This window comes from Elephantulus edwardii, unplaced genomic scaffold (genome assembly GCF_000299155.1).
Source record: "Elephantulus edwardii isolate Elephantulus edwardi_28Jun2011 unplaced genomic scaffold, EleEdw1.0 scaffold00237, whole genome shotgun sequence".
Classification (NCBI taxonomy): domain Eukaryota; kingdom Metazoa; phylum Chordata; class Mammalia; order Macroscelidea; family Macroscelididae; genus Elephantulus; species Elephantulus edwardii.
The window spans coordinates 2,212,755-2,230,942 of NW_006399987.1; the positions used below are offsets into that span (position 1 = coordinate 2,212,755).

The 18,188-nt window shown below is 47.7% G+C and overlaps 1 protein-coding gene across 1 annotated transcript; it reads right to left on the reverse strand.

The window, feature by feature from the left end:
- Positions 1-41: 41 nt before the first annotated feature.
- On the reverse strand, positions 42-17,064 carry ICAM3 (intercellular adhesion molecule 3). The gene is made up of 7 exons (XM_006898840.1): positions 16,974-17,064; positions 16,186-16,452; positions 2,574-2,885; positions 1,240-1,524; positions 700-954; positions 344-592; positions 42-235 (listed from the first exon to the last, which is right to left on the reverse strand). Exons 1-7 carry the CDS (start codon positions 17,062-17,064, stop codon positions 42-44), a joined length of 1,653 nt encoding a protein of 550 aa, XP_006898902.1.
- Positions 17,065-18,188: the final 1,124 nt, after the last annotated feature.

Consider the following 18,188-nt stretch of genomic DNA (forward strand, 5'->3'; position numbering starts at 1 on the left):
CATCCATTACCCAGGTGCCTGGGATCCCGGAAGACTGCAGCTCAGGACGGTTCCTCCCCCGACTGCCCATCTGGCTGTCTAGTTGTAAGGGGCAGCGAGGTGCTCCCTTGTTCCACGCGGTAGGTGCCGCTCCGCTTCTGCACTCCAAAGACGCACAGTGAGGCCACTGCAAGAGTCAGCAGGCTGAGGACCACTAACACCGTTATGGCGATAGTGACAGACTGTGCGTTCCGATCTGTGCAGAGAGGCGGAGTTAAAGATGCGCCCTGGTCCCCTCCTAGGATGCCCGTCTAGAGTCACAACCTCGCCTCAACTGAACACCCATCACCTCGTCTCAACTCACATTGAATATCCATCACCACTTCCAGGGTAGTGTTGCCCAGCGAACTGACAGCCTCACAGCGGTAGGTGCCGTTGTGTGTCAGCTTCACGAAGAATGGGGTCCCAACGGGCACCACGCTTCCAGAGACCTCTTGCAAACACTGCAGTTTAGGAACCGGGTTGCCCCGGGCCTGGCATTTCAGGACCTGCAAACTCTTCTCTTTCCACTTCAAGTACGGGGGGCAGTGGGTCCGGTCAATCTTAGGGCCATCTGTGTGGGACACCATGTGATCAAAGACATCAGAGGCACAATGGGGCGAAAGAAGAATCAAGTTATAGATCAGGGTGAGAGATTAAAGGTCAGAGTGACCAACTCACACAGGACATGCAGCTGGACTTTTGTGTTCTTTTCTAAGGTGTGCCCTCTTACTTCGAGCACCGCCTTACAAGAGAAGTTGCGTCCGTCATCATTCTCAGTGGCGTTTAGCTGAAGCTGGGCGAACTGCCCCAGGCCCGTGTTCGGGACTCCTTCTAGTATAACTTGTACTGGGGTCTCGGCCGTGCAAGTCACGGTGACCGTGGTACCTTCCCGGGCACTGGCACTGCTCAGGTTCAGGATGGGTTCCACAAAGCCTAGAGGGGAATTGATCCAAACCTTCTCACACCTGCAACCTGGCCCCCTCCCATCCCTCCCCTCCAGGCCACACCTACCCGCTCCGCAGCCCCTCCCCCTCGTCGTGTGCGCCCATTCCTCTGAGCCTCTGACTAATTAAAAACCTCAGAATCTTCTTGAGTCACTCAGGCCCCGCCCACGTGTAATTATTTTGGTTTTGATTGCTGGACCAGATCTATTAAATCCCAGTCTGCCCTTCTGCCAGACTAGATAGGGGCCCTCCTGGCCACCCTGCCCGGTCTTACTGTACATGGCCACTGTCTTTTGGGCCTCAAGGCTCTCGCCTCCCAACGTCACGATGCAGGCAACCTGGGCGTCTTCCTGCTCCTCTTGCGCTGTGGCCGTGGCTGTGGCATTGAGCATGTCCCCATTCCTCACGACCACGGGATTCAGCGTCTGGTTCCCCAGCTTCAAGGACATCTCGGCCTCCCAGACCGGAAACACTCCATCCAGGGAGCAGGCCACTTTTGACTCTCTGCCCACCTCCAAAATCCAGGGGGCTCTGAGGAGCGGGCGGGTCTTTGGCAGGTCTGAGGAAAGGGGTCAGATGTGAGCAGAGAGGACAGACTGCCTGCCACTCTTTCCTGGGACATTTTTTTCATTCCTTCACCTAGAAAGTTTTTTCCCCAGGATGCTCTGCGGCCGCCTCGTCCCAGGACATAACCATCCCTTAGCTGGGTCACAGCCTTCTCAAAAGACTGTAGGCGCAACCACTGTGGAAAGCAGTGTGGCACTTTCTCAAAAAGTTGCAAAAAGAAATACCATTTGACCCAGCAATTCCACTACCGGGAATATGCCCCAAAGAGACCATAACTGACATCCAAGCAGATATATGCACACCCACGTTTATCGCGGCTTTGTTCACAATAGCAAGGAGTTGGAAACAACCCAAGTGTCCATCAACAAACGAATGGATAGAGAAGCTGTGGTATATTCACACAATGGAATACTACACTGCATTGAAAAGCAGGGAACTCATGCAATATTATTCAAAACAGATGACTCTGGAGGACATTATGCTGAGTGAAGTATCTCAGCCACAAAAGGACAAATACTGCATAGTGCCACTGTTGTAAAACAAGACTGATATCAGGGTTGGGGGGAGACTCTGAAAGATGGGATAAATTATATATACTGCATTGAAACAGATGAGGGAAAAAACAGTTTAAAAGGGATATGTGTTTAGGTATCATAGTCATGACAGGAGCCTAGAATGAAGGCTGCGTAGTGGAGTGGACCTGGGGGGAGGGATTGTAAAACAATGAAAGAATTTTACTTTTCAAAGAGAAGAGTGTACTGGCGGGGAGGGGTGAGGAGGGAGAAAAGTGCAACAATGAATGGATGGAAATTCAAAGTCTCTGTAAATTTTCATTGAAATTAATAATTTAAAAAAAAAAGACTGTAGGCATGGACATTTATCCCAGGACATCCTATCCCAATAGCCACAAGCATGTTCTTCCCAGAAGCCTCTGCAATTCCTGCAGGAGGGGTCCTTTCTCCCCAGGAGTTCCTCCCCCCAAAAAATAACGCCCCTACACTTCCTAAGTCCACCCTCTCCATGGGTACCCCACCACTTCACCAAAAGTTCGGAGTTGCCTGGAGGCCGAACTGTTCTCGAAGAGTCCGAGCCCTCGGCTCCGTAAGTCCAGTTCAGTCCGGCAGGTGAAGTTGGCTCCGTGGTCCTCCCTGCGCGCAGGCACCGTGACAGTGACCGTGACCTCGGCGGGCTCCCCCTCCGCGGACTGCCGGTGCAGCTCCTCCTCCCCGCGAAGCAGCACCACCGTGAGGTTGGCCCGGGGCGCTCCCTCGTCCACCCGGCATCTCAGGGTGAGGTTCTCACCGACCCGCTGCCAGGGGGGCAGGGGCTCCAGCACCACGCGCTCCGGGAACTCTACAAGGGATCCAAGAGGGCTGGCATTTATTCCCTGTTTAAGCGCACGCGCGCGCGCGCACACACACACACACACACACACACACACACACACACACCCCTCCCCTCAGGGATCAGGGGAGACAGAGCACAGTGTGACAGAACTGTGAGCTTTGACTCAATAAACATAAAAGACTTAGAAATGTCTCTGTGTGTGTGTCATTCTAAGTGGTGTTGGTATTAATGTTTTTCTGGACTGTCAGAGATCTTGCCAAAGCACTAAAATAAGAGGTTTTCTCTTCCCAAGGATCTTATTGTAAAAGAAAAGGCAGGCAGGCAGGAAACTAATGTTTATGAGCATTTAAGATACCCTGTGCTAGCTCTCAGAGCACAGGTTGTGCTGCTAGTGAAAAGGTTGGCATTGGGAACTCACCTCACCAGTGCTTGCTCAAGAGAAAGAGGGGTAGCCTTCACATTTTATTGTTGTTATGTGCCATCGAGTAGCCTGCGACCCACAGCAACCCTATGTACAGTAGCTTTGAAGCTTGCTCTGTCCTGAGCCAGTCTCACTGTCTCTGACACACCAACCCCTATTGCCCCAGTTACTGTGTCAATCCATCTCATCGGGGTCTTTCTCTCCTGTGCTGTCCCTCCACCCTTCTGAGCATGATGTCCTTCTCCAAGGATCAGTCCCTCCCGGTCATGTGCCCAAAGTATGTGAGACAGAGCTTCAAAATCCTAGCCGCCAACGAGAAACTTGGTTTCACCTTTTCCAAGAGAGACCTATTTGTTTTCTTGGCGGTCCATGTTATGTTCAAGACTCTTCTTCAGCACCACAACTTAAAGGCATCAATTATTTTTCTGTGTTGCAAACCTTGGCTACGAATTCAAATTGACTCCATGGCAGTGAGTCTTTTTTCTGAAAGTATGTTGTCAAGAGCGGCCAGTCCTTGAAAAGGGTTTGGTTACCCAGAAGGTCCACAAAGTAGACAAAGTCCTGAGAGATGGACTGGCACAGTGACAGCAACAGTGGGCTTAAGCAAGGCAGAGATTGTGAGGAAGGCATAGGAGAAGGCAAGATGTCAATCCGGTGTATGTGGGCTTGCTGTGAACCCGAGCCCACTCGATGACGCCCAATAATAAAAATACTAAATGGTATTCACAGTACTCGTGAAGAGTTTCTGTTTACTTGGAGCATCCTTAGACCCTGCAGCAGACAAATGAAATCCACTCTGTTGTGTTGTTGTTGCTGTAGATGGTGGAGAGATAAGGTGGTTTGCCCATGGACACAGCCAGCAAGTAACAGTCCAGGCTCAAGTCTGCGTTTTCCAAACTCCAGATCCCAGTGTCCACCAGCCTCAAGCCTGTCACCTCCAGAGACTCTGTTGGCCCTTCTTCCCAGCTCCTGGCCTCCACTTACAGGTGGTGGCTACTACTTCCAGAGCTTGTTCCAAACCTGTTGTTGTTGTTGTTATGTGCCGTCAAGTCACACCACATAACAACAGAACAGTACATAGACAGGGAACTGCTAGAAGTTCTACCTGAATTTAAAAGAGACCATGGCACCAAGGATATCCTTGCTGATGTCAAACAGATCCTGGCTGAAAGTGGAAAACACCAGAAGAATGTCTATTTATTGGTCTTCGCAATCACTTGCTATGCATCAGAGAGTTGGACAATGACCAAAGAGGATAGAAGGAGAATTGATACCTTTGAGCTGTGGTGCTGGAGAAGAGTATTGAGAATACCATGGACTGCTAGGAAACAAACAGATTTGTCCTGGAAAGGGTTAAACCGGGTGGCTCCTTGGAGGCAAGGATTCTGAGACTCCGTCTAACATACTTTGGACATGTTGTGAGGAGAGACCAGTCCTTGGAGAAGGACATCATGCTTGGGAGGGTGGAGGGACAGCGCAGGAGAGGAAGGCCCTCTATGAGGTGGATTGATTCAGTGACTGGGATAATTGGGATGGGAGTGTTGGAGACAGTGCGATTGGCACAGGCCAGAGCAGAGTTTAGGGCTGTTGTACATAGGGTCGCTATGAGTCGCAAATGACTCGATGGCACATAACAACAACAACAACAACATATATTTGACTGTTTGGATAATAAGTTATGGCTAACATTGAGAAGAATGGGAATCCCAGAACAGTTAATTGTACTCATACAAGACCTGTTTCTAAACCAAGAGGCTGTAGTGCAAACAGAGCAAGGTAACACTGTTGTTGTTGTTGTTAAGTGCCGTTGAGTTGTAGGCGACTCATAGAGACCCTAAGAATGAAAGACGGAACACTTGTATAACTTTCATCCTCTCTCCAGGTTCATAGGGTTTCCGGAGGCAAGCTATTTTGGAAGTTGATGCCACTCCTGCTTCCAAGCTTATTTTAATTGGGGAGCCCCACCAAATGCTGTCCACCATGGGTAACCATTCTCGCATTTGACACATCAGTGTCACAGTTCAGCTTCACAGCAAACACGAGTTACCTTTATATAGCAAGTGAACAGACCAGGGCTACACGACCTAGAAGAATGTTTGACCAGAAGCAATTAAAAACAGGCCCTTGGGCCCTACCAAATTTAAGAACCAGAGCATGGTTCAAACTCCATGAGCTCTGTCATTCCACATTTCTCCATAATCGTGCATTCTCATTGGCTCTCCCCACCCACAAGCACCCATCTGGGAGCATTCCACTACTTCTTCAGTCCCCTTTTATTCTGATGCCACATGTTTCTTCATAGAGTCTTACTTCTTTAATGATTTGTCTACCATATAGACTGAGTACGAAGGATACATATATAAACAGAAAATGAACAAAGGCCTGAAGCCTTTCTATAACTATCACCATCTCTCCAAGTATGTAGACTTTCCAGAGGCTTGTAGTTTAGGAAGTGGATGCCAGTCCCACTTCCAAACCTGAATCAATCTGGGAGCTCCAACAAAAACTGCCCATGATGGGTAGCCAATTATGGTGTTTAACATACCTCTGGCCCAGTTGTCCATCATTGCAGCAACTCTGTGTTATTTCAGTAGAGCAAATAGAGAAAAAATAGAAAAACAACCACACAATCCACACAGATCCTCAACCAAAACAAAAGTGCCATCCTACAGAGTCCACCACTTCACCTAACTCCAAAATAACTCCAAGGTAACACTTGTTGTTATGTGCCGTCAAGTCCCTTGTGACTCACAGCAACCATAGGGTACAACAGCCCTAAACCCTGCTCTATCTCTTGCCAATCTTATTGTCTCTAACACACCTATCCCCACTACCCCAGTGACAGAATCAATCCATCTCATCAGGGTCTTCTTCTCTTGTGCTGTCCCTCCACCCTCCCAAGCATGATGTCCCTCTCCATGGACTGATCCCTCCTGGCAACATGTCAGATGAAGCTTTAGAATCCTTACCTCCAAGGAGCAGCCTGGGTTCACCATGTCCAAGACAAACTTGTTTGTTCTCCTAGAAGTCCATGGTATATTCAATACTCTTCTCCAGCACCACAGCTCAAAGGCATCAACTCCCTTCTATCATCCCTAGTCATTACTCAGCTCTCTGATGCATAGCAAGTAATGGCAAGGACTATGTCCTGTATCAGGTTCACCTTAGTCTCCAGACTGACATTGTTGCTCCTTAGTACCCTGGACAGGTCTCTGACAATAGACTTTCCCAAGGCAATTCATTTTTTAAAAATTTATTTTATTTCATTATTTTTTGTGTGTGCCGTCAAATCAGATCTGACTGGTACAGGAAGAGATTGATCCTCCTTCTCCAGCAGAGCATCTGGTGGATTTGAACCATGCACCTCTGAGGTTGCAGTTGCAGCTTCTTGCCACTAGGCCACCAGAGCTCGCAGTTCATCTTTTAATTTCCTGGCTGCTGATACCAAGAGTGTTGATTGTGGAGCCAAGCAAATTGAAGCTGTCAACAATCTCAATCTCTTCACCATTTATCATGATGCTGCCAATCAGCCCAGTGGTGAGAATCTTTGTTTTCTTGACATTGAGTTTCAGTCCATATTAAAGGCTGCAATCCTTGACCTTCTGCAGCAAATTCTTCAGGTCCTCCTCTGTTTCAGCAAGCAAGGTTGTTTGTATCATCTGCCTAATACATGTTGTTGATGAGTCTTCCTCTATTCCTGATGCCACGCTTCTCATCATAGAGCCCAGCCTCCTGGATAATCTATCCTGCATATGGATTGAAAAGATATGGAGATAGGACACATCCTTGATGCAGACCCTTCCCCATTTTGAACCATGCAGTGTTTCCTTGCTCTGTTCTGACAACTGCCTCCTGGTCCAAGTATAAGTTTAGCATAAGCACAATCAAGAATCGGGGATTCCCATTCTTCTTGAAGTCAGCCACTATATGGTTTAAAATTAAGAAAAATGTGTATCAGGGTTGTTACCTCTGTCCATACCTATCCAATCTGTATTACTGTTGTTGTTATGAGCCGTCAAGTCGCTTGTGAGTCATAGTGACCCTATGGGCAAGAGCCCTAAATCCTGCTCTATCCTGTGCCAATCTCACCATCTCTGGCACCCTCACTCCCATCACTCCAACCGCAGAATCGATCCATTTCATCCAGGAAATTCCTTTCTTGTGCTGTCCCTCCCCTCTCCCAAACATGACATCCCTCTCCAAGGACCGGTCCCTCCTTGCAACATGCCCAAAGTATGTCAGACGAAGCTTCAGAATCCTTGACTCCAAGGAGCATTCTGGCTTCACCCTCTCCAGCAAAAACCTGTTTGTTCTCCTAGCAGTGCATGGTATATTCAACACTCTTCTCCAGCACCACAGCTCAAAGGCATCAATTCTCTTTCTATTATCCCTAATCACTGTCCAACTCTCTGATGCATAGCATGTAATTGCAAAGACTGTAGCCCATATCAATCTTTTTGATGAGCAAATTATTTGAGAAGTTGAACTCTATAAAGAAGAATGTGGCACTGGGCAGGAGGGGTACGCAAGAACAAAAGTGCAACAATGAATGAATGGAAATCCAAATCTCTGTAAATGTTCATTAAAATTAATAAAAATAAACAACAACAACAACAACAAAAGAATGTGGCATTCGGATGGGAGGAAGTCTCATCAATAAATTGGATTAGGCAGATGACGCAACTTGACTTGCTGAAAGTGAGGAGGATTTGAAGCACTTGTTGCAGAAGATCAAACAATAGAGTCTTCAATATTAATTGTATCTCAACATCATGAAAACAAAAATTCTTACTGGTAGACTTAATAGGCAATATCATGGTAGGTGGAGAAAAGATTAAAGTTGTCAATTGTTGTTGTTGTTATGTGCCATTGAGTCGTTTGCGACAGCCCTAAACCCTGCTCTATCCTGTGTCAATCGCATTGCCTCTGACACACCCATCCCCAATACCCCAGACACTGAATCAATCCATCTTATAGAGGATCTTCCCCTCTTGCGTCGTCCCTCCACCCTCCCAAGCATGATGTCCCTCTCCAAGGACCTGTCCCTCCTTGCAACATCCCAAAATATGTCAGATGAAGCCCCAGAATCCTTGCCTCCAAGGAGTAGCTTGGTTTAACCCTCTCCAGGATGAATCTGTTTGTTTTCTTGGCAGTCCATGGAACATTCAATACTCCTCTCCAGCACCACAGCTCAAAGGCATCAATTCTTCTGTCCTCCCTAGTCATTGCCCAACTCTCTGATGCATGACAAGTGATTGCAAAGACTGTGGCCTGTATCAGGTGCACCTTAGTCTCCAGAGAGACACCATTGCTCTTGAGTACTTTAGAGAGGTCATTAACAGCAGACTTTCCCATTGCAATACGTTTTTTGATTTGCTGACTGCTGGTGCCAAGAGTGTTGACCGTGGAGCCAAGTAAACTGAAGCTGTGAACAATCTCAATCTCTTTGCCATCCATCCTGATGCTACCAACTGGTGCAGTGGTGAGAATCTTTGTCTTCTGGACATTGAGCCTCAGTCCATACTGAAGGCTGCAGTCCTTGACCCTCTGCAGCAAGTGCATGAGGCCCTCCTCAGTTTCAGCAAGCAAGGTTGTGTCATCTGCATGACGCAGATTGTTAATAGATCTTCCACCAATCCTGATGCCACAATTCTCCTCATAGAGCTCAGCCTCCCGGATAATCTGCTCTGCATACAGGTTGAAAAGGTATGGAGACAGGACGCATCCCTGGCATACACCCTTCCCAATTTTGAACCATGCAGTGTTACCCTGCTCTGTTCTGACAACTGCCTCCTGGTCCAAGTATAGGTTTCGCATTAGCACAATTAAATGTTCTGGGATTCCCATTCTTCTCAGAGTCAGCCACAGTTTGTTATGATCCACACAGTCAAATGCCTTTGCATAATCAATGAAACACAGATAGACATTCTTCTGGTATTCCCTGCTTTCAGCTAAGATCCATCTAACATCAGCTACAATATCCCTAGTACCATGACCCCTTCAAACCCAGCCTGGACTTCTGGCAATTCTCTGCTGATGTGCTGTTCCAATAATTTTTGGATAATCTTCAGTAGAATCTTGCTTGCATGTGAAATCAATGATATTGTTCTGTAGTTTCCGCACTCAGTTGGGTCACCCTTCTTTGGAATGGGAACAAATTTATTTCATCTTAATCGAGTCCACAATCCATATCCTTGGTACCATCAGACAGGAGATCAAGAAACTTACTGCACTGGGAAAGTATGAAGTCAGAGACCCTCTCCAAATTATTGAGGAGCAATGATGTCAGTTGGAGGACTAAGGTGCATGGTCTTTTCAATCACATGTGAAGTGTCTGAGAGCTGGGCAATGACTAAAGATGACAGAAGAAGAATTGGTGCCTTTGAGCTTTAGTGCTGGAGAAGAGTACTGAATATCCATGGATGGCCAAAATAACAAACAGATATGTCTTGGAGAGGCTGCAGCAAGAGTCCTTAGAGGCAAAGATCATAAAGCTTCTCTCCACATGTTTTGGGCATGTCTCTAGGAGGTGCTATTTCTTGGAGAGAACATGCTTGAGAAGTGGAGAGATGGCAAAGGAAAGGAAAACCCTCAGCTGGGTGGATTGAGATTGCTACTGTGGGCTCAAGTGTGTCAGAAAGTGTGAGGTCGGCACAGGATAGGACAGTGTTCAGATCTGTTGTTCATAGGGTTGCTGTGGGTCAGACTCAACTACATGGCATCTAAGAACAACAAAAACCCTCAATGGCGCGGACATCAAACTCCCACTTGATGTGGTGCCAGGAAGAGCCAGACTGTGGGTTCATGGCAGCACTGGACGGAGGCATCCAGGGGAGTGTCCACAGGGGCACAGGCAGGTCCTCCCCTTCCAGGGCACAGTCCTGCCGGTCTCCCAGATGAGCTCACACAGACAGAGGTACTCATTCAACTCAACTCACTGTGAAGCTTGAACCAACTCATAGCTGACTCTCCAGCAGGTTTTCAGAGGAAATTAAAAGACGTACTGCGATGGGAAAATCTGTGGTTAGAGACCTTTCTAAAGTACTGAAATACAACTATCTCAGGGTGGAGACTAAGGTGCGTCTGATACAGGCCATGGTTTTTGCAATCACTTGCTATGCATCAGAGAGCAGGACAATGACTAGGGAGGATAGAAGGAGAATTGATGCCTTTGAGCTGTGGTGTTGGAGAAGAGTATTGAACATACCATGGACTGCTAGGAAATAGAACAGGTTTGTCCTGGAGAGGGTGAAACCGTGCTGCTTCTTGAAGGCAAGGATTCTGAAACTCTGCCTGACATACTTTGGGCATGTTTCAAGGAGGGATCAGTCCATGGAGACGGACATGATGCTTGGGAGGGTGGAGGGACAGCACAGGAGAGGAAGACCCTTGATGAGATTTGATTCAGTGATTGGGGTAACGGGGGTAGGTGTGTCAGAGACGGTGAGATTGGCACAAGATAGTGCAGAGTTTAGGGCTGTTGTATGTAGTGTTGCTATGAGTCGCAGGTGACTCGACGGAACATAACAACAACAAGAACATCAATTCCATAGATGGAGATTGCGTTTCTTTCTCCTGTGGAGCAGCTGGTGGATTTGAACCACCTGCCTTTGGCTTGGCAGTGTAATTTCTTATCCATTATGGCACCCTTTAGCCACACAGAAACACAGACAAGAACAGAGATAAGAATACAGACATAGGTACTGGCACAACACCTACTCCACCAGACACATTCTGACTGATATTGGCATGGATGTACATATACAGAGACAGACACACAGATACTGGTGCACAGAAGCACACACGTACACACAGGCACACGCAGGTGTGCTGCTGGTTGGTAGGTGCAGCCAACTCCAACTCATAGTAACAACCCAACCCCCTGCCCTGTTCTTCACCACCCTCAGAACCTCTGCTGTGCTTAATCCTTTTGTAGCCACTGCTTCTATTTCTTTAAAGGTCTTCCTCTCACTGATCCTCTGCTTTTCCAAGTATAATGTCTTTTTCCAAGGACTGACTGACTGTTCCTGACGACATGCCCAGAGGATATGAGACCAAGTTTCACTGTCCTTACCTCTAAGTTGCAACCTCGCAGCCCTTCCTCCAAGGCAGATAATTCTTCATCACCACCACCACCAAATCCAAAGACTGTTCGTCTCCAGGCTTCCTTATTCATTGTCTAGTTCACACATGCATATGAAGTAATGGTCATTGCCTGTGGCTTTAAAGGCAGTGCTAAGTCTTTACATGGAAATCCTTGTTCACCAGCATTTTATAAAGTACCCTGATCCAGGAAGCATTAAGAACCGCTGGAAGAAGGGAGCTCTGGTGGCCTAGTGGCAAGAAGCTGCACTGCAATCCTAGAGGTACATGGTTCAAATCTACCAGATGCTCTGCTGGAGAAGGAGGGGCAATCTTCTCCTGTACCAGTCAGGTCTAATTTGACGGTACACACGCACAAAAAAAAACAAGGCCCCAGGAATTGACGACATACTAATTGACATATTTCAACAAACAGATGCTGCCTGGTCGCTGTCCTGGACGCACTCACCAGGTTGGGCCAAAAAATCTGGAGAATCTTCTTCTCCGAGAAAACACCGAATGGTGCAGCAGGAGGGCCTGGAGGCCCTGGGGGCCCTGGAGCCCGCGGTGGTTTCTGCAGAGGCTTTGGTAGCGGTATGTGGGGTCAGGGCTGTGGGCCATGGACGGGGCCATGAGAGGGCCCGCAGAGCTCGAGGAAGCAAAGCCAAGGACAAGAAGTGGCTTCCTGTTACCAAACTGGGTCGTCTGGTCAGAGATACGAAAATCAAATCCTCGCAGGAGATTTATCTCTTCTCACTGCCGAGATCATTGACTTTTTTCTGGGCATGTCCCTCAAGGATGAGGTCTTGAAAATCATGCCAGTGCAGAAGCAGACATGTGCTGGCCAGCGGACCAGGTTCAAGGCCTTTGTCACCATTGGAGACTATAATGGACAAGTTGGCTTGAGCGTCAAGTGCTCCAAGGAGGTGGCTACTGCCATCCGTGGGGCTATTTTCCTGGCCAAGCTCTCCACTGTCCCTGTGAGGCATGGCTACTGGGGGGACAAGTTTGGCAAGGCTCACACCGTTCCCTGCAAGGTGATTGAGTGCTGTGGCTCTGTGTTGGTACGTCTGATCCCTGCACCCCGAGGCACTGGAATCATCTCAGCCCCTGTGCCCAAGAAGCTGCTGCTGATGGCTGGAATTGATGACTGTTACACCTCAGCCAGGGGCTGCACAGCTATGCTGGGAAACTTCACCAAGGCCACCTTTGATGTCACATCTAAGACTTGCAGCTACTTGATCCCAAATCTCTGCAAAGAGACTGTGTCCACCAAGTTTCCCTACTAGGAATTCACTGACCATCCTGTAAAGCCTCGCATCACAGTCTCCGTGCAGAGGACCCAGGCTCCATCTGTGGCCACCACATAGTGGATTTTGTATAACAAATAGTTAATTAAGTTAACAAAGTAAAAGAAACCTGGAGGACAACCACCTGGCCAACTAACTGGAAGAGATCTACGTTTGTTCTCATTTAAAAACAAACAAACAAATGGTGGCCCAACAGAGTGTGGAAATTATTGAATAATATCACTAATATTACATGCAAGCAAGATCCTGTTGAAGATTATAAAAAAAGTGATCAGAACACTGCAATCTCAGAGGTGCGCGGTTCGAATCCACCAGATGCTCTGCTGGAGAAGGAAGAACAATCTCCTCCTGTATCAGTCAGATCTGATTTGATGGTACACACAAAAAATACTGAAATTAAAAAAAAAAATATCAGAACAGCACATCAACAGAGAACTGCCCGAAGTGCAGGTGGGGTTTAGAAGAGGTCGTGGCACTAAGGACTGAGCTCACAGTCAATGGTAGATAGCGTTTAGCTCAAAGCAGAGTGTACCAGCGAAATGTCTATCTGTGTTTCCTTGACTATGCAAAGGCATTTGACTGCATGGATCATGACAAAGTGTGGCTAACTCTGAGAAAAACGGGAATCTCAGATTGTACTTATGCAAAACCTACACTTGGACCAGGAGGCAGTTGTCAGAACAGAGCAAGGAAACACTGCATGGTTCAAGATCAGGAAAGATAGACATCAGGATGTGTCCTATCTCCATGCCTTTTCGATCTATATCTGGAACAAATCACCTGGGAGACTGGGCTCTATGAGGAGTAATGTGACATCAGGATTGGAGGAAGACTCATCAAACCTGCATTATGCAGATGACACACTGAGGAGGACCTGAGACATTTGCTGTGGAACCTTGAGGGCTGTAGTCTTCAGTATGGATTGAAACTTAATATCAAGAAGACAAAGTTTCTCACCTCTGGGCCAACTGGCAGCACCATGATGGATGGAGAAGAGATTGAGGTTTTTAACAATTACAGCTTGCTTGGCTCCACAACCAACACTCTTGGTACCAGCAGCCAGGAAGTCAAAAGATAAATTGTTATTGTTTCCGTTGATTGCCATTGAGTCAAACATGACTCATAGAGACTCTATGAACAAAAGACTTCATGCCTTTCCATAACTATTGTCATTTCTCCAAGTTCACAGAGTTTCCAGAGGCATGTGGTTTAGGAAGTGGATGCCACTCCTGCTTCCAAACCTGTTTTACAACTGGGAGCTCCACCAAACGCTGTCCACATTGAGAAACCATTCTGGTATTTGATACCCCAATGGCACAAGGTTCAGAATTACAGCAAACCCAGGTTACTTCACACAGCACATTGACAAAGAGTGATGTACAAAGAGGAAGAGTGTTCCTCCAGATATAACAGCACCAGTCTCATTTAGCAGTGGTCATAGTGTCATCAAGTTGAATATGTCTGAGAGTAAGTAACTCTTTTCTATAACTAACATTTCTGTATGTTTATAGAGTTTAGAGAGTTTGTAGAGTTTCCAGAGGTATCAAGTTTAAGAAGTGGATGTCACTCCTGCTTCCCAGCATAAATCAATCTGGAAGCTCATCCAGACATTGTACGAGTTACACTGGGAAAATCTGTAGTCAGGGATCTCCCCAGGGTACTGAGAAGCAACAATATCAGTCTAAAGACTAAGGTGTACCTGATCCAGGTCATGGTCTTTGCTATTACTTGCTATGCATCAGAGAGCTGGACAATGACTAAGGATGACAGAAGAATAATTGATGACTTTAAGTTGTAGTGCTGGAGAAGAGTCTTGAACATACAAGGACCACCAAGAAAACAAAAAATGTCAAGAAAGAGAAAAACTGTCTTGGAGAGAATGAAACCAAGTTTCTTCTTGGAGGTTAGGATTTTGAAGCTTTGTCTCAAATACTTTGGGCATGTGGCCAGGAGGAACCAGTCCTCGGAGAAGAAGGACATCATGCTCAGAAGGGTGGAGGGACAGTGCAGGACAGGAAGACCCTGACGAGATGGATTGACACGATAACTGGGGCAATGAGGTTAGGTGTGTCAGAGTCAATGAGACTAGCTCAGGATAGGGCAGGTTTTAGATCTGTTGTACATAGGACCTCTGTGGTTCACAGGTAACTTGATGGCACCTAACAACAATAACAGAGGACCTTGACAATGTAATCACAGGATAAACTGACACCTAGTTGTAAGCATGTGCCCCCCCCCACACACACACATACCGAGGGGCTTAACTGTACACACTACATTGTCCTACAAAGACTGCGCAGAACAGCATTCATTAGGGGTGACATATTCTGCTGTTGTCTGTCCTCTTTATTCCCCCCCCTTTCTTTTTCTTTTTATATTTGGTCTTCAATTTACTCTAGTTTTCTTTCCCCCCCTTTTTAAAAATTAATTTTAATGAAAGTTCATAGAGACTTAGGGTTTCCAGTCATTCATTGTTGCACTTTTCTCCCTGCCCATCCCCTCTCCCCTGGTTCACTCTTCTCCTTGAAAAGTAAAACCCTTCCACTGTTATGCAATCCCTCCCCCCAAGTTCACTCATAACAGGAGTCCCCTTTCTTTTAATGTGGTGAAATCCACAGCCTCTGTGAGAAAGTGGCAGCAGGCAGATGGAAGGCATGGGAAGCAGTCCGCCTCTTAAGAGCAGGTAAGGACATCAGACTGCCTGCCACTGCCAACTGAAACCTCATCCTCAAACCTCAGTTTCCTCATTTTTGAAGCAAGATTGGTAGTGACACCTGCCTCCTGTAGGCTTTTGTAAGGCCTGCATGAAGGAATATGCGTCAGAGCCTCACTTTCATGCAGCCAAAGACTAGCAAATGTCATTTTACATTGTTGAGCATTGTCTTCAAGTCCAGCACGACTCATAGTGATCCTATGAATAAAAGGCCTGAAGCCCCTCTACAACTATCAACATTTATCCAAGTTCATAGAGTTTCCGGAGGCATGTTGTTTAGGAAGTGGATGCCACTCCTGCTCCCCAAAATTTTTTTTTGACCCACATGAATTTTTATCTACTGCCCAAAATGAAATTAATAGGTAAAACAAACAAGGAAACATTTTTTAGGAATGGTAGCTGCAACTCAGATAGATTGTTTTTACAACTGCTGCCCTGGCAAAAACTAACACTACTAGCTGTTTTGCAAAGGTCAGAGCTTCACATCCACCAGTGACTCTTAGTGCTGTCCTTTACCCGAAAAGTGGACTGTCCTTTCCCCTAATGTTTTACAGTTCCAGGAACTCAAGGCCGGGTCACCGTGAGTCATCCTCGATTCGATGACAGTGAGGGTTGGTTTGGTTTTGTCCCGGAAAAAGGTTGATGTGTGTTTCTCTAAGCATGTCTGCCTCTCTGTCTCTGTTTCTCTCACACACACTCTCATTCAGGCCTCGCTCCAATTCATTCCTGCAAATTCCCCCACCTGCCGCCCACTGCCAGCCGCCCGCCCTGTCCACTCACTGTACACCGTGATGCTGGTGGATTTTACTATCTGGGAGCCGTTGCAGAAAGCAGAACAGATAGCATCGTCATCAGCAGACACGTTGGTGAGCCAGAAGGCTGACCAGTTCGGTCCCCTGCCTGCTGGCTCCTTGGACAGGAACGTCTCCAGGGCAATGTTCTCAGGATTGGTACAGCTGACAGTGCAGTTCACCAGGATGGACTTTCCAAGAGGTAATATTGGGTTCAGAGGCTCCACCTGAAGTAGGGACGCCTGCCCTTGGGCACCTATGGGGAGAGAGGAGGGCTCAGCTAGCTGCCCCAGGGTCCCCCTACTCATCCCTCTGCAGGTGCCTCCTGGGAATGTCTGCCCTCACAGTGTCAGTCCAGTGGAGAAAACCCAAGACCAGGGAGAATTCTGAGAGAGGCCTGGTCCGGCCTGAACTGAATGAAGGCAATGTGGTCAGGGACGCCTTCCTGGAGGAGGGGGTATGTAGAGTAAGTTGTGAAGGATGAATAGAAGTTAGCCATGTGGGAGGAAACAGAGTTCCTGGCACAGGCAAAGACCAGGGGTCCTGATGACTAAGTACGTGTGTATGTCACAAGTCACACAAAGGGACCAGGTCTCAGAGGCCTGATGTCCAGTTAAGGAGCCATAGTTTTCTCCCAAGGACTTGGGGACACCCTCCCCCCCATCAGAATGGAGTACCAGGAAGGGTATGAGCAGGAACCGGACCAGCAGGATGCAGTTGGCGCTGCTTGTCCCACTTCCCACCCCAACTCACCAAACCCCCAGCCTCAGCCCTCACCTGGGAGCCACAGACAGCAGACCAGCAGCAGGAGGCCAAGCCAAGAGGCACAAGCTTGGGGAAGTCGCCCTAAGAGCGTCACAGAGGCCATCCTTTGGGGAGAAAGTTCTGGGGAGGTGCCCGCAGGCAGAGGATGGGTGAGACTCCGGGGACCGGAAGTAGTGGTGAGGTTCTGCAGAAGTCAGGGGCTGCACTGGGGCGAGGCCTCAGGCAGGGCAGAGGGTACTCTGTGGTTTTTAGAGGAGAGAGAAGCTACCTAGAGAAGTCTGGGGTCCTGAGTATGAAACGATGGTGCCGAAAAGTCAGGCAGATATAAGGTGCTCTCCAAGTGAACTTTCAGGAAGCGCTAACGCAATCAATTTCCTTTCTTCTCAGCACAGGGAGCCCGCAGAGGATGGTGAGACGTCTCCTTCCTGCTGAGCTGGGGTGAGGCAGCAATCTTGGCTCAGAGAGAAAGTTAAAGAGGACCAATGGGCACTAGCTAGGAGTGGCTATTCCTTAGAGAGGGACATCATACTTGGGAAGGGGGAGGGTGGGCAAAAGACACAAAGAACTTCAGCCAGGTGGACTAACGCAGTGACTGGTCAGAAAGCTTGAGGATGGCACAGGACAGGACAGGGTTCAGAGCTGATGTTCACAGGACCGCGACTAGACAGCACCTAACAACCACAATAACAACGGCACTTGAAGAAGACTGGTGGATTTTCAAGGCAGACTTTTGGAGTGGCACCAAGGGGAAATTCAGGGGTGGGCTCATGAGTTAGGGTGAAATTATTCTATTCCTGGAGGGCAAATAAAGGATGGAGGTGACCCTTCTACAAGGGGATTTCTGGAATGACCAAGGACATAAAACATGAATAGAACCCACATGCTCTGGGCACCAGGCTCTGTGCTGACCCCGCTTCAGGCCATGTCCCCCAAGGCCTGCTACCCTGGACAGTCTTGGGCATGCCCACTACTTCTGAAGATCTTAGGGATCCCCTACTCCCATCATGTGGTGCCAAGCAGGGTGGTTTGGGCACAAGTCATCCCTCTACTTGGAAGATGCCACTTGTTGGTTTTTTTTTTCCTATAATTATATTTTATTAGTTTTCATAAACATTTACAGAGATTTAGGGCTTCCACTCATTCATTGTTGCACTATTCTCTCTACCCTCCTCCCAGTTTGTTCTTGTCCAAATGCCACAGTGCTTGTCAAAGCCAGTTCTGATTAAT